At 24.7% G+C, this 17885-nt stretch overlaps 1 protein-coding gene across 2 annotated transcripts; it reads left to right on the top strand.

Moving 5' to 3' along the window:
• The first annotated feature begins 1185 nt into the window (after window positions 1-1185).
• On the top strand, window positions 1186-14794 carry LOC126896426 (PDZ domain-containing protein 2-like). Of its 2 annotated transcripts, XM_050669204.1 has the most exons (8): window positions 1186-1366; window positions 1830-1904; window positions 6608-6772; window positions 10706-11106; window positions 12935-13365; window positions 13502-14076; window positions 14167-14299; window positions 14456-14794. In XM_050669204.1, the coding sequence occupies exons 3-8, from the start codon at window positions 6628-6630 to the stop codon at window positions 14514-14516; spliced, it is 1746 nt and encodes a 581-aa protein (XP_050525161.1). In that variant the 5' UTR covers window positions 1186-1366; window positions 1830-1904; window positions 6608-6627; the 3' UTR covers window positions 14517-14794. The 2 variants fall into 2 exon arrangements, with proteins under 2 accessions (XP_050525161.1, XP_050525160.1); XM_050669203.1 differs by lacking the exon at window positions 1830-1904.
• Window positions 14795-17885: the final 3091 nt, after the last annotated feature.

Here is a 17885-nt window from a genome sequence, read left to right as displayed (position 1 = left end):
CGAATTAACTAAGAATGGTTATATTATTTATTTATTCAATTTGGCGCTTATTTCACTAATATTTTGTACTAAACTTATTTTTACTAAAATACTCTTTTAGAGCTGGATATACAGCTCCTGATTGTAAATACTCTCTTTTTTAAATAATAATGTACATAATATATATTGTTGCGCATACTTAAATGATACTTGTTTTATGAGAAATAATAATTAAAAATAAATGATATTTGAAAATATATTTCATAATTCCATTATTTCTACCATTTTATTATGTATTTTTAACATCGTACATATTTTGTAATTTGTCATTCTAGTAATCGTAGTCTCTTCATTATCGGAGAATTAAACACACTATTTGTTTAAATTTCACTTTAATCAGTTTTGGGATGTAAAAAAAGTATTATTGGCGTCTTGATATAATTGTAAAAAAAACAAAATACATCTCAAAATTACTCGGGGTTTTTTTTATTCATATGTCACATAATAGCATTTACAGTTCATCAAATATTTATTATTGTATAATAGTTCCTTGACATTTTCATAGAACGCCTACAAACCTGAATATTACAGAATCATTAATATTGTATAGTAAAATAATCTGGGTCATCTTTTTAATGTGCCTGTTTTATATCCTTAAAGATGTTTTTATAAAACATCCTAATTTGAAATTAATACTCCTTGTACTGTTGTCTATAATAGTTCAACTATTTTAAGTGTCAAATTCATTAGGAATAGATAATATAAACATAAATGTTTTAATATAATCAGTAATAAAATCAAAATTAATTTTTTCTTGTTGTATTCTTCTATTTCCATAAAGTAAAAACACTATTATTCTGTGTTGATAAATAAAAGTAGTGTAAATCAGTACTTCATTTGAACCGATAGTAGATTAAAACACGTCGAAAGTTACTAAATAGAGCAAAATAATGTTTATTGTTTTTTATATGTCAAGGGAAAATTGGAGTAGTATTACGAAAAATTGTTTTGTTTTTTCTTAAAACAAAAATTTATGAAAAATGAATGTTACATATTATTATTTAAATCCAATGGTGTATATTGCGGTCAAAATATCGTGTCATTGACTGGTGGCCCAACAGTCTGTCTCTGCTTAATACCTGCCCCCTCTATTCTAAAGTCGCATTACTCAGTAACTTGCATAGGTAATACAAGAGTATTAGAATGATGCACGTTAGTCAGTTTTGTGTTATCATTGTGTCTGTACGTGTATGTGTAATAGTAATTTTTCTCTCGTCAAATCGTAAGTGATATTTCCACATTTTGGTTTTGGGGAATACATTAAAACTTATGATAAAATACTCAACAACTGTGATTAAATAATATTGTAGTTGATGTCAATAACTTGGTGAGTTTTGGATTATTTTTATGTATATTTTAATTACTTTCAGTTTATCTATTTTACCATCTTCAACTAAATAATAATTAAATGTTTTTTATGTGTACTAATATCCAAATACAACAATTTGATTTATTTATTTTTCAGTAATATACTATAATATATAATCCTATTATAAACAACAAATATTATTATATCAATTCCCTGTTTCAATAGTTTATACACATTTGTCGTTTATAATCGAATAAAACTAAGTATTTTCTAAATGAGTGGTTTTAAATACAATATATGTCATAAAATTTTAACGATAAAAGTTATGATATTGTATTGTAGGATTTTTTATTGTGTGTACTAATGGTGACCATGAGTTATCCATCATGTGTGATGTTATAATTTGATTTTATTAATGAAGTACTCAAAACAATAGTACCTATTGTTGTTCTTTGTTATTTATTTCTTTTATAATTATTAGATATTTATTATCATATGGGCACCAGGAATGAGGAAATTGGAAACCATTTATCTAATTGCAATTATATCATTGATAGTAAGTAACAAAAGAAAATACATAATTGCTGAAAAAATGTAAAATAATTATTTAAATTTCAGTATGTTATTTATTTCAAAAAAGGCTAAAGTCGTGAATATTTTTGTTTTTCATTTGAGATATTATTCGAACTGAGTACCTAGTAAATAATTTTGTTTTTTACACAAACATGACATCATTTTATGACGTTTTAACTTAGTAGGCTTTTATGCAACAAATATAAATGAGTCAATAAAATAAGAAGTTGGAGCATATTTTCCACAAAAACCATGACAACACTTATTTCATGAGTCTAGAATAAAAAGAACATTAACCAAAATTGGGATTTTTCGATTATTAGTCTATTTTAACCAATATATGAAATATTTTTTAACGTAAAAACGTTGTACCTTCAGTAACATTAAATGTCATTAAATTTTTAAGAAAAATAATATTTTTTCATTAACCTAAATGGAAAATGAAAATTTAATTTTGCTCTTCAAAAAAGTATAAAAATTGATAAAATGATCATTTAATCTTAGACCCTCGATTTGTTTCTTATGAAAGTAGCCAGGGAAATAAATAAATACTTGAGGATGTTTATGAACCAATAGTTTCAAATTTTATATATTTCAATAATCAATATTTTTTGTAACGGTAATACCAGGCACTTCATTAGTTAGTAAAAAAATAGCTGTACGTATCGAATATTATTTATAATCTATTGACAGTTATAAATATTTATATTACAATCAAGCAAATGAAAACACAAATTAAGTATTCATTGTTATTCATATTAGAACCTATTCATTATTTTATCATAACGAACATCATTGTTTTACTTGAAGGAACATAGCACCAGTTGCTTGAATTAGTATTATTATTTTTGGTTTACACCTGCATATCCTAGCAACATAACGTATTTCCAGCCCTTTTTATGTACATAAACGCGAGCATACATTGGTAATATATATTTATACATTTATAACACTACCAAGTGTAATTGCTGAATTATTATTATTGCTAATAATGATCTTATTGAAATTGAAGTACCATGTTTTTTTTTTTAATTATTTTTTCAAAATTAATTTCTTTTAACTCAAATTCATCAGAGTTCTCACATGTTAAATGACCACAACCTAAAAATTATTCGAGAGTTTTATCCAAAAAGAGATTTATAAAAATTCATAGTTTGTTTTGTTTTTTTCTAAAGTAAATTGTTGGTTTCTTTTGTGCCCAGAGGTTATTATTTGTCTGAAGTTTTGTAAATTCTAACGCTGGTACTATAAATAATATTTACTAGTATCACATAACACTTATTACAAATCTGAATAATTCTGTTAATAATAATAGAATCACATATTAGAAGTAGAAAATTTCTAATAATTCTGGGGTAATGTGAATCTCGTAAATAATTTTTTAAAATAGACATATCTATGTAAATTGAATTTTATCTTAGTGATAACGTTAATATATTATCATAATGTTATTTTACAATAGTAAACAAGTGACAATGCAAAAGACAATCGTCGTCATAAACTGTTTTTGTGATGTCTTAGATTTAATAGAAAATAAACGTACTCTTAATAATTAAGAGTATGTTTATATTAGCTAATTATTAGCTAGTAGTAGTTTTTTTTTAATGACGCAGGTGTTTTTAAATATCTTATCCACATAACTGTACTTCTTTCATTTTTTTAGTTTTAATTAAAATCATGAGCTAATCACATTTTTTCAATATCCTTTAAATTTTGTTCAATTGTAAACGTTTTCTTATTTTTTGTCAAAACAACTAAACAAGAAAACAATAATACATATTTGGAAAGACGGTTTAGTTGAAAATAAATGCATGTTAAATTATTTTATTTTGAAACAATACACTTTTTTTTGCTTTCGATATAACTTTAATGCATGTTAATTTTATTAATTAAATAATTATATAATTTATACATACGAATATGCATTGGCGTAACCTACTATTCGACAGTTCGAACATCTAGTGAGTGCTTAAGGGCTTAGCCCCTTTAGCTAGTAATTAGCTCCTTGACGTCATGGTTGTTAGATTTTGGTAAATTTTATAGATGGTTACTTAATATTTCATTTTATATTATGTTTAAAATATATTCGAGATGTCATAAATAAAAATAAATAGACATTTAGCTGAAAATATAATTAAAATAACGTGTTAAACAATAATTATAATTTTGAGAGAGCAACAAAATAGATGAATTTTACTAGTGGCGTAGTTATGGGGGGATGTTTGGGATAGATACCTCCAGAATAAAATTGTTAACATTATAAAGATACAATTTTTTTTATTTAGAGGGGGTAGTGAAAAATTCTCTTGTGTTATCCTCCCTAGCATAAAACCATAACTACGCCGTTGGATTTTACATATAATAAAATTAAAAAATATTTAAAAGTCGTAAAAAATGTCAACCAAGCTTTAAAAAGTAAATTAAACATGTAAAAATATTAAACACAACATTTACAATTTTAATTTGTTATAGTATAAAATAATTTGATTCTAGGTGGCTTATTTTTATGATTACGCAAAAGTATTTCACATTTTCAAAGTTTTCTCTTCTGCAAATAAGAGCAAGCTCTTCATTTTGATCAAAAATCAAATGATATTGTTTTTTTTTTTTTTTGATCAATATTAAATATCTTCTACTTAGTGCGACATTAAATAGGTCTCGAAAAATTATAGGACTTTAGTCTGCTAATTTCTATTTATACCCATGAAAAATATTTAAAAAAATTGACTTTCGAAATGATATAAAAATTTTTAAATTATAAATAACTAGTAAGTTCTTCAGAATGAAAACACATTAGGGTACCTTTACTATTAAAAAAAGAATTAATCGTTCTGTTTAGCTTACTATATATTTTTCGAAGGAGTTAGTACATTAAGAAACCGTTCTTGAAAAAACATAGAAATATTTATTTTCTCTTAGTGTTGACATTTTTAAACCTTCCTTTTTTGTGATCATAATATTTATATCATAGTATGCTAAATGTATACGCTAATAAATTCAAAGATTATTTTTTTTAAACTTGCTAAATCTAACCCCATGAAATTTTAGAAAATGAAATAAATAATAAATTTCTATATATTTTTAGAATTACATGCAGTACTTATTTTATTTTGATTACACTCTACCTCTTTTGCCTATGGTTTTTAAGAATATTAAAAAAATCAAAGATGATTTTTTTTTTTTTGTCTAATTTTCATGTACACTAATTTTGTATTCTTTAAATAGTTTTTTGATAGGATATTATTTTAATGTTAGAATAAATAATAATAACTATAATAATAAAATTAAACAATAATAAGAAAATAATAATTTTATGAATTATCTTCTAATTTAGATATTTTCATTACAGTAAAACTGCATATTGGGCAACTATAATATGTTCGAAACTGGTCAATTGTTACAAACGATTAGAACAATAGAAACACGCTCTTGCTGAACACCTATATAGGTGATTCATTTTAAATCGCTGAACAGATTAAACAAAGCTTATGATATTTTTTTATAAAAATAAATTTAACTATTTCGGATTAATTGATACTAAAAAAAATTGTAGAAATATGTTTTTTGTTGATTGATATTCAGTTATGCTAAATTATGTATGTATACATTCATAACTGAAGTGAACATTTGATTATCTTTTGTAAACAAAATTAGTTGACGTGTGATACAATATTTAATTAATACATAATCAATAAAAAATATGTTTTCCTCATTATTTTTACGACAGCAATATTCATGACCATCTGTGTTTGATTAGACTCGTGAATATGAATCTTCATTTGTATACATTTTGACATATGGTTCTCTTTATGGTATATGCTGTTATATTATTCATTACTAGTTTATATGTCAAATTCTTGATAATATCTAGTGAGGTTTACTACTTATTAAAAATAATTACGTCGAGATTGTTATTAAAAATGACCTAAGCAGTAGACGTACAAATTTAATTATATACATATTGAGACACAACTTTGTTATTTATTTTAATAATTTTGAAAGTTAAACTTAAAACTAAGATCTGTGTGGTCTTTCAAATAGATAGAAGTCTACGATACTAAATATCTAACTACTGTAATTTCCTTTGTTCTTCTTGCTTATATATTTTTCTTTCTATCTTGTTTTTTAAGTATTTTATAGATGTTTTTATCTCCTTTTAATTAATATGGTTTAGAACTGTTTCATTTTTTTGGCGATTTATTTATAATCTGTTTAATAAAATTATGATACTAACGTTAATAATATTTTATTATACATTTTTTAATAACAAGTATTGAATAAGATATCTATTTTAGTATATATATTTATTTGTTTTTTTATAAAATAGATATTTTATTCATCATAGGTAATATTTATTGTGCATTATTAATTGATGTGCTTGGAAAACATCTGCACAAAATAACTAGAGGCTTAATGTATATGCATGCGACACAACTTCGTCATCAACATTAAAACTAATAACGTTTGTAGACTTAATTTTATAAACTTGTATTATTAAAAATATAGAAAACATTTCGATTTCAAATTCTATATTAAGTTTCTGATGTCAGAAAGTTATTATTCAATTTAAAATAGTTTTTATTTTATTATCATCATCATTTTTTAATTTTAAAAGCGCTAAAGTTGTTGAACCCAATTCTTGATGTAACTGTGTATTTTTAACTAGATATTTTATTTTCATTTTAGAAAAATACTTCATGTGAAGGATGAAGTGGTTTCATAAAAATGGCGAAGATGCATCGCCTCGTTTACTAAGTTTATCACCAATTAGAAATCATGAAACAGGAGTACCAGACTATTCTGCCGGAAGATATTATCAAATACCTCAAGGACCCAGAAGATCTAGACTAGGTTAGTAACACTATTAAATTTAATTTATTTTATAACTTTCAATTTCATATGTAATGATAATGGTACAATTACTACATTTATTGATAGGAAACTTAAATGAAAATAACGGTAAATCAAATTAAAAACAAATAGTTTTTAATGTCGAAATTTTATCTCAAAATTTTCACATTATTGTTCTTTCATTACCTTATATATTGTTTTGTGTACAGTAGAATTCCAAATAAATACTTAGGTGTAAATCCTTATAGGCTATTGTAGCTATCAATACGTAAGTCATTTAGCATTACTTAATTCTCTGCTTTCCCTTAAATTACTCACTACATGCCATCTGTTTGTCGCTTTCATAAAGTATATTTATTAAATCTTGGTTTATCATTAAATCCAATATTTTTCTAGATTACGAAAATTTCGATAAAATAACATAATATCCTATTAAAAGATCAACGATATTTTAAAAAATATCATCATATACACACTCTTAAGTAAATACATAAGTGTTGCATTTATTGAATATCTATTACGCGTTTGTGTTGTGCAAGCCTAGGGCTAGAAAAAGCAATAAACTTATCGATTAAAAAGATGAATTATATCTTTAAGGTAGAAAGAAATTTCTAATTGACACTTGTTTTGACGTATGAGAATGTGAAATTAAAAAAAAATATCAGGTCAAAGTCTAGTGATTTTTTTTCAGTCAGCATGATTTCAATCAATAACTTACCGAGGTTCTTCCGTTATATTAATTAGCTTAAAACCAAAAAAAAAATGTTTTCTTCTACTCTTTTAATTATTAAAAGGGACAAAGTAAAAAATTTCTTATTGATTTTTTTATAATTCTTTATATGTAAGAAAATTAAAAAAAATAGAATCTCAATGCTTACAAACTATTTAATAAATATTAATAATTAATATTTGTATTTTTATGTTTCTATATATTGAGAATCCATGACTAACTTGAAAATACGAACTTATACATTATTTCGTATCTATAAAATTAATCTTCTTTACTTAAACACATTTACTAATTTTATATTAACGTATTGAAACATTCGTCAGATTGGAAATTAGGTCATATAATAGACGAACAATATACAATGTTGTAGGTAGAAGTGAAAATATCTTAAAAATTCTATTGGATGGCATGGCCAACATCTAGTAAAGAGATTGTAAATTTATAATATAAATTTTAGTATCTCTTGCAATTTTTTTCCCAATACACGGCGATTAATTTTTAAAATTTTATTCACATGTTTAAAAATTAACAAATTTATAAAACGTTGACATTTTAATAATCCGCTAATAATAAATTAGTGTATTAATCTAAAAATTTACAAAGGTAATGCTTTTTAGATTTTTAAACTTTTAAAATTTGTTTTTGTTAGATATTCACTGTTTTTATTAAAATGACTTCCTGCTTTTAATTAATTTTCTTGATATTTGTTTTTCGGTTGATTAGAGTATTTTTTGTTTATTGTATGAATTCCTGTCCTACACTTAAATGGCACTTAAAAATATGTTAATTCGTAGAATTTATTTACATTTGAGTTTTAATCCTTTTCTAGATATAGAAATTTTTTTTAAATAGGTTAACTGATCAAATTTTATTATCCTAAACTTGTTCAAAACTATCCACTTGTATTTTATTTTTAGAGCCAACCCAATCAATTATCTATTAATAAGCTCTATACAATTATAATATTAATGAAAATTATAATCAGCGTGAAACTTTTACTTCATAATTTTATTTCCACCTTGTTCAATGAACTAACGAATAGAAAGTCAAATTCGATTGGTGATTACTGCGCTAAATCACATTTTTATGATGTTATGTCCATTAAGGTAATTCATTATACGGCATCATTTAGGAATGCGGATAACCTGTAGTATAATTTGTTTTTGACCTCAAACAGCTTATAATTTACTTTGAAATAGATTTTCGAGCGTTTAATCAAATTTTTTTTTGGTATATTAGTTATTGTAATATTTAATACGTATTATTTTAGTATAAGAATTTATATTTTTTGATGATTAATTGAGTGAAAAATGGGAAGCGGGTTCAGCAATACTAAAAATCGGTAAATAATTTTTTTAAGAAAAACATTTTTATCCTACATTTTCAGACAGAAAGAAGAGTTTTAAAATTTAAAATTATTTCCAACTTCCTAGTTCATGTTGCTGGCTATGCCTTATATCTGATATTTTTGGAATTCTTGTAGTTTTGGCAATTTTACCTAAAGTAGATTTCTTATATTAGATGGTTATAGTTAAACTACGTGTATAAGAACACAGTAATATTGTTTTTATTGATATAATTATAAATACAAATAGAAAAAATAGTTTGTAATTTTTTTTAAATACTTTTGAAAAGTGGACCTATTTATATTATTTTTAAACACAGGCAGAACTACAGCCCGAGTCGACTTGGTCATTGTTTGATCTAATATTTAGGACTCTTTCAGAATAATAAGCGTAAATTGCAAGCAGGGAGGATCCACAGGAAAATTGTCACAAAATTGATAAACTTAATCGATTATAATGTAAGAATTTCATACGAGCCAAAATAATAATAATAATAAGGAAAACATTCCAAACAAAATGAGAGCGTATAAAATTTATTATTAATAATAACAGATCTTGGAACAAAAACTAAAATGTTCAATCTCCTATGGACGTTTTATATATTAAAATATCAAAGTATAAAAAAAGTTTAGGAGGGTCAATTTACTTTATCTCTTTAATATCCTTCTCCAACTGGTAGAATAAGTTCTCCTAGTTTCACTTGAACAAAAAAAAGCAAGATATTGAAAACTCAAATCAATTTTTTTTTTTTGACCTTTCCTTGCACAAAGATCTTGTTTTGCTTATGTTTTTTAAATAAATTATTTTTTTTTTAAATTTAATATTACCCTGTATACAAAAAATATACCGTGGCTTTATTGGTTTTAAAATTTTCTTATTTTTAACATAATGAATTCCTTATATATAATCTAATTTACTTTTTTATTGTAATATTAAAATACCTTTCCAGCTTCGCATTGAAATTAAAAAAAATTGAAATTTTGTATGTACAATATGTATTTTATCATAACTACGTTTTAATTGAAACATTTTTTCAATGTGTTCGAATTGTTTTTTAGAATTTTATTCTTGACTTATTAAGTGATGAGTTTTTAATATTTTTGCCCAAGAAATAATTTATATATTGAAAATCGCTTAAAACTAAGATAATAAATGTTCACTATGGTTTTTATTAATGGTTTATGTGCACAAAATTATTAAAAATAAAATGTAAACATAAGTGGATCATGTTTTAAATTTTTGCATTCGTGAATTGAAAAGTGCGTTTCTTAAATCTACAAGGATTGGATCTAAAAATGTAGTCCATAACACAATATTACGAATTAATGCTATAAATATTTTCCGTTTACTTATACATAGATAATAAAAGAAAAACTATTATTCTATTTTGAATAAAAATAAATAATTAGCGCATGTTTCAAACTGAATTTGAAAAACTGTTAACTGAACATATTAAAAAATTAGTCATACTTTATACTATACGTTTGATAAAATATGACTTTAGTGACAATAAAACACTGTCCTCTATAATAGTGTCTTCGAATAAATTTAATCTATCATTTTTATTGTATTATAAGATTTAAAATATAATATATTTTGTTATAATTTGTGATTCTAAAAATTCACAGTTTCATTATTATTCCTCGTTTTACTTTTGCAATATATACAGGTTATATTTATTAGCTCTACGATAATATTATTATATTTCATTTAAAATGTACACATACTTAAATAATTATTTTTAAGTTTACTTTAACAAAATAAAAAAATTTAAAAACGTATTCTACTTTTACATATTTTATAATTTTTTGTAAAATAATATAATTAATATTAAGTATATTTAAAAACTTGTTTTAGATACTTCTGCGACAAGACTAGAGAGTATAGACTGTAATGGAGATGTCAGCTGTTATAATGTACGAGACCGCACTATTCGAGTGCAAAACGTACGAACTAGACAACAAATTAAAGAAAAACGAAATCCGCTATTGGATCAAATCAAGCATACAGGTCTAACACACTTTAAACCTACAGCTACCAGCAACAATAGTCATGATGACTCAATATACAAAGGGAATCTCACGGAAAAAAATGAAGAAGAAACTAAGCCAAGCAGATTAAAATCTTTATCAGATAAATACCTTAAGTCATCCACTCAAAGATTTTTAGCGAAACTTTATAAAAATTCGCCTAATAAAGCTCATTCCCAAAATGAAAATAGCTCTTCAGCAGTTGAAGAACCACCCCCAAGAAATAAGGTATTTTTAATAATAGTAATTCACAAGCTTACATATACTTCAATGTTTTTTAAACGATCTAAAAATAATAATTACAACTAATATTGTTGATAAGAAATTATAATCAACTGTTTTTTTTTTTTACTTTGACTAACTATTCATTTGTATATTCATTACGATATGTTTTAAAATATATTACGTATGAAAATTTGGTAGTTAACTAAATGATTCACCGCCAAAAAACGTTTAATATAGTTTAAAAAATTGTATTAACCAAAATTAATTTAGATGATACCCTAATATTATTAATGATCACAAAAATTGATAAGAAAAATCGAATTCGTCAAAAACATTTCTTAAACTTATTATTTGACAGGGCTCGTAAGTCAGTGTACTTAAACATTTTGTTAGAGTAATATTAAAAACAATTAAATCTGAATGAATATATTTTTAGTAGGATTTTAAATTAAGTAATATACAGCGTATTAAATAAGTAAGGAAACAGGTAAATTGTTACAAACAATTAGAACAATAGAAATCAGTTTCCTTACTTACTGAACACTCTATATGTAACTTATAACATACAGGGTCATAGGAAGATCAAATTCCTCAATAGAATTTTTTTAGTGTTATTATTTGACCTATATATGAATTTAGCTATATGAGCGTAGTGTGGTGCAGTAGATCATTCAATGGCCGCATTTGAGCTGATGTTTAGTTGTTGAATTCCTGACGGATGACTAAACAGGAACTTTAATAGTGACACATAATTAGTCCACATATTGGTTCCCTTAGCTATAATGAAGTTGCGACAGGTGCCGATTGTCTAGCTGACGTAAAAATCGGTCAAATCGCTAAGGTAGAGCCGAGTTCAAATAAATGGGATAGAGTCTATGGTGATAATGATGATGAATTTAGCTCTAACTTTATTTTTTTTAAGATGGCTCAATAAAAAGTTATATTTATGATGGCCGCTAAATTTCTCTTAAATAATAATAAAAAAAAAAAATTATTTGATATTTTTTAATATAAAAAAACTCTTATTCCTATTAAAGATACTAATTTTATATTTTTAAATGTTTACATACATTTTTTAATAGATTAAAAAATGATCCAACATAGAAAATAACTGGTTAATTTGAACCAGAATTTCAAATCTTATTATTTTTAAATCATTTTTAACCTTTTTAAAACGATTTTAAGATTTTAATATTTGCTAAAGTTTTCCCATTTTTTTAAATTTTCTAAATGCACAATAATTTACTAGAGCTAACTAAATTAGTTGATAATTTGAAGACACCGATTAAAGTAGTTGACACTATATTTAACAAAAAATAAAAATAGCCCTAGTTTAAAATAACATATTTTATAAATTAAAATTCAGATATATAAAAATAAAGTAACTAAAATTATATTAATTGAGTCACCTATAAAAATAAAGTAAAATTTTTATGAAAGTCGAAATTATGTGAATTTTTAGACTTTTTATTATATTATTTGGGTTTTTGCTTCTTGAGCATTAAATATTAGTTTTAGCCGAAAATAGAGAAAAAAAATTTGTAGACAACTATTATATTTTATACATTATTGTTTTCTAATATTTATTTTGAATTTTCAATATTCAAAAAGTTATTGACAATAATAAATAGTGATTTTAAAAAATCAATAAAATTAGAACTTTAATCACGTATGAACTATATCGGATTTGATTCAAATTTTACAGTTATAATTTTTGTATTAATAAGATCAATAAAAATGTAGGCACTTAGAAGAATGAACAAATTCGTAAAATAAGTAGCACCCTTTTATACTATATATTTAGTATAAAAATTATTCTATTTGGATTTAGGTTAAACTACGAAGTCTTTCTTATGGAGCATTGCCGGGATTAGAAGAATTCCGAAAACGCCTTACTGAACTGCCAACAGACAAAACTACAGCACCCGAAGATGATGACAGTGGGATACTTATTAATGATCCGCCTAATGAATCGACTACTCCGTCTCCTGATTTAAGTAATCCAGATCGAAACTTCAGGAGTGCATCTCAATATGTTATAAAACGAAACTATGCACTTAGTTTACCTTCCGATGGCAATTCAGTTACTACAAATTTATCTTCCAGGGAAAATTCGACCTGTGATTACTGGGATTATAGAACAATTCACTTACATAAAAATCATCCAAAACAAATTCTTGGTGTACAAATTAAAGAAGTTCAATCTGGAGGTAGTTTCGGTTATGAAGTTATAAACGTTGTTCGAGGTGGAATAGCCGGCCAGTAAGTATATACTGCGATATTTTGCTATTAAAGCTACACAAATGACAAATAAAATTTTTTAATTATAAATTAAATATTTAATGAACTTATAAAATATTTTACATAGTTGAAATTAAGTGAATGTTTTTTTTTTTAGAACAAGCGATTTAAAGGTTGGTGATCATATCATCTGTGTAAACGGTCATCGTTTGATTGGAGTTAACTCATCTGAAGCTGATAAAATTCTTAACGATGGCAGTAGTCCAGTTACATTAGTAATAGCTTCACGGAGATCCAATCAATCAAAATATCAACAAAAAACTAAGACGAGATTACCTGAAACGTTGGTGGATTATGAGAATAATGAATTAAACTGTTCTAATACGTTACAAAAATATAATAGAAATTTCCATACAACAGTTTGTGTAACACCTCCGACACCTTCAAGACCACAGTCTTTAAATAAGAAGAATGTCACCAAAGTATACCTTAAAGGAGATAGCGACGCTACATATGTTGGGCCTGATTGCGTAACATTTTGTACATTACCGAGACGACCTAAAACAATAGTGTGCAAATTTCACACGTTTGTATTAGAAAAAGGTCCAGGAAAAAAAGGTTTAGGCTTCACAATTGTTGGCGGAAAGGATTCGCCTAAAGGTGCGATGGGAATTTTTATTAAAAGTATTTTGGACAATGGACAAGCAGCTGATGACGGCAGACTAAAACCAGGTATGTTATTTGTAACATTCACTTTCTGACTTTATGAATATAAATGAAAAGGATTCTTTGTTAAAAATGTATTATTAACGATGATTGCAGGGGACGAAATTTTAGCAGTTAACGGTACTTTTTGTCATGATCTGACTCATTCGGAAGCCATAACATTGTTTAAATCATTTAAAAGTGGTTCTATTGCTCTTCACGTTTGTCGAAGATATAAAACACCCAACGAGTAAGTTAATATTGTTTCATAAGAAATATTTAAAATAAAAGAAATTATGTTCACTGAAATTTACGGAAAATAATTTTCTAGTATAAATAATAAAATAATTATTTATTTAGCTTTAGATTAAGTTTTATTATTTTTAATAGTATACATCTTTTTTAGATCAATCAAAGCCCGTTCGTGTACAAATCTTTTAGATAACAACGAAGATGAATCCGATTAAGTCAACTATTAACTAACTACAATTTATCTAGTCGCCAATGTCTATTAAATTGTTTTTCTAATTGTGGATATTTGTCGAAAATTATCCATTGAGCTATTACTCACACTCTATTTATATAATTTGTATTAATTTTTACCATTGTGTACAGTAGCATTTAGATAAATATTAGCAATTGCTTTAAGATTCAGCAAGTGAATTGAAAACCATGAATATCTTAATTATTCTGTTCCTATGATTATTGTAATAATTTATTACTAATAAATAATCAATTTTTGTTATTATTGTAATTTTTTTAAATAAATATGTCCTATAATACGTTTATTGGTTTTATTTTAGTTAAATTTAATTAAATTAAATTTGGTACTATATTTTTTATTTAACCGTATATAATTCTACTAAACGATTAGAAAAACTTTTTTAATGAACACTAAATAATGTAATGTTTTAGATAAGTTCTATGTTTATTTCTAACAACGACTAAAATTTCATTTTTTCCATTTAATAAAGAATTCTAAAATTATAAGTTAGTTTTTTGCTTTGCAGGTATTAATTAAAGATTTCTTATAGATATCATTAATTAAGTATATTTCAATTTCCATTTTTGCATCATTTTATCCAGAAAGATCTTGAAATTAGAGTTTTAAAAATGTACCTCCTCAAAATGTAAAAATATAAAATCATTAGTGTTTCTTTAATAACTTAGCCTCGTAATGGAAGATTGAAGTAAATAGTAGTCATTAAACATATAGCTAGTGTTTTATCACTTATTTTCTATTATAAACAAATTTGTTTTCTTATCTTTTTATATAACTAAATTTCCCTCCATTTTTTCACTTAATAAGTTCGGTTTAATTTATTCAAACTAAAATAGTCAATTTTCAATGTTTAATTTGAAGAATCATAAGATTGATTGATTTAAATAATAATTTTAAAGGCTATTAATATTTCTCGTTCTCATAAAATGTTAACTAAAATAAAATATATTTTTCTTATTGTGATGAATCATTGTTTTTAATCGTAACAATTAATATATCCGTAATGATTAAAAAGGGTGTTTTCATTCATTAAGAAAAAAAAATCCAAATTTATCATTTCAAGGGGGGAAATAAAACACCTAACCCTCCTGAATATGCTATTGACTATTATAACATATTTATATTCTAAAACTCGATTATTTTATTATTATAATATAATCGTACATATATATGGATACCAAAAGTGGACTTTTCATAAGGTACAACAAAATAGACTTATAGTGTTTGAAAAAAAGTTTGAGGTTTTTAGCTTCTGTATATGAATACAAGAAAGTGGAGAATTAGACATAGTAAGGATACTACAAAGTTATATCAGAAACCAAACATAGTCGATGATATAAAGAAGAGGTGGCTTTGTTGAGCTGGCCATACGTGATGAAAGGAAAGCTCCTTTATATGAAGTGGTTCTCCAGAAGACGTAAGACTAAGGTAGGAAAAATATGTGGAGGATCGTATGTAGATTAGCAAGTCCTGTCGGAGAATAGAGAAAGATAGTGTGGTATATGTTTGTCGGTTTAATCTTGTAGGCTGTTAACTGCAAAGAAGAAAAAAAATATAGTAAATTAAAGTATTGAATTTTTTTAAACAATTTACTCCAGTGAGAAGTTAATTGTGTTTTTGAACTTTACATTAGCAGGCAGTATGATCCACTATAGTATAATACATATAGTTGCAACCTCTTATACGGCCAATTATAAATATGTATCAAGAAAATGTTGTTCTGGTCTTATTAATTATTGCTGCGGTGTCAGTAAAATGTCAAGTTGTTACGGCTGTACTTGGAAATTTTTATTGTATAAACAAATATTATCATCAAGAATAATGTATACATACCATATTAATACGTATTTTAATTTTCACAAGTAAAATGTGAAAAGTTTAGTAATATTATAATTTTAGATTCGCGGAGCCGTTACAACTTCCCTTAATGCCCCCGAGTCATTAGTTATAAACGTCAAATTATTTTTAACATTTTTTATTTAATGTATTATTTTATTTTTCTCTATTTTGTTATCAAATTGAATTTAACAAGTATCACAGTTAGTGCTATTACAGATTTAAAATTTTTAAATAAAATACTATGATAATTATAATTTAATTTAAAAAAATTAGATAAAATTCGATATTCTGTGTCAATACGTTATTAAATAATTAATAATAGAAAAAAGCAATTATTCCTTTTTTTATCTCTTTTTGTTTTTAGATAAATAATTTCAATAAAGTAAATTAATTGCTAATATTTGAATTACATTTCCATATTTGTGGAATAGAAATTATAATACCGGTAGGATTCAAATCACCAGTTGCCAGGATACCAAAAGACATCTTCCAAGATATTTTTAAGTTATTCAGTTTTCTTTATAAGCACTTCAATTTAATTTCAGAGTGATGTCTTATAAAGTCTATTTGTTCAGCATAAGTATAAAATAATTATGACATTAAAATTATTTGTAGGCTTACAATGTCTCTAGCTATCGAGTGTTACATTGACAACAGTCTGGGTGGTTAACTAAAAGCAATAATGTGTTTCGCGTTCAGATAGATCTGGTTACTTAGAATAATTGGCAAAAATTCGCTACATTTTTTATTAGTAAATGGAAAAAAGCTAAATAGTTGGAACAAAAATTTAAATCATTACCTAAACTGAAGTCATGTTGTTTGTATTGATAACAGATTCAAGTTTATTTATATAATAGCCATAATACAATGCGTATTATGTTAAAGCATTGAAAAAATTGTGACAATCTTTTATACAAATTTTGTTGCATGTTGTTCAATAGCGTCATTATTTTATCTGTTAGATAAATGCAGTTATTTTTATTATCATTAATATTTTTTTCTTTATATCATTATAATCTGTAACTTACTTTTCATTACTAATCATTCGAAAAAAAAAAGTTTTAAGGGGAGAATAGACGATATACTTGTTTGATAAAAGAGGTAGCAGGGAAAAACTACAGTGCAAGAATTTTTAAGCTCATTTCTTGGTGTACAAAATATTTGAAATTAGATGGTAAGTTTGTGAACGAGAAATTATACACTTAAAATACCTATTCTGGAATTTTAGCATAGAAAAATTTATTTTTTTAACGAAATAGAGCGTTCGCATTTATTTTCGATGTGCCCTTTAATTTAGCGTTTTGAAATGTATATTACGGATGAATCCTTTATACATTATCATTTATTTTTCATTTTAATATAGTTTATAGTTTTTAATTTTTTTCTAATTATTAACACAAATAATTTGATTACAAATTGCTGTTTGTTTCATATTTTAAATATCACAAATTAGATTTTGAAATTAAAATGGTAACCTATTTTTTTTAATAACAAT

The sequence above is a fragment of the Daktulosphaira vitifoliae genome, unplaced genomic scaffold, assembly GCF_025091365.1.
Source record: "Daktulosphaira vitifoliae isolate Bord-2020 unplaced genomic scaffold, ASM2509136v1 Scaffold_1, whole genome shotgun sequence".
NCBI classification, from domain to species: domain Eukaryota; kingdom Metazoa; phylum Arthropoda; class Insecta; order Hemiptera; family Phylloxeridae; genus Daktulosphaira; species Daktulosphaira vitifoliae.
The sequence above is the reverse complement of the archived record's forward strand: the minus strand, read 5'-3'. Positions and strand labels throughout refer to the sequence as shown.

Excerpts from the sequence above, each read along its gene's own strand:
- LOC126896426 (XM_050669203.1), top strand. The coding sequence starts at position 6,628 with ATGAAGTGGTTTCATAAAAATGGCGAAGATGCATCGCCTCGTTTACTA. Across the intron at positions 13,366-13,501 it reads CGAGGTGGAATAGCCGGCCA|AACAAGCGATTTAAAGGTTG; the intron begins GTAAGTATATAC and ends TTTTTTTTTTAG. Across the intron at positions 14,300-14,455 it reads AGATATAAAACACCCAACGA|ATCAATCAAAGCCCGTTCGT; the intron begins GTAAGTTAATAT and ends CATCTTTTTTAG.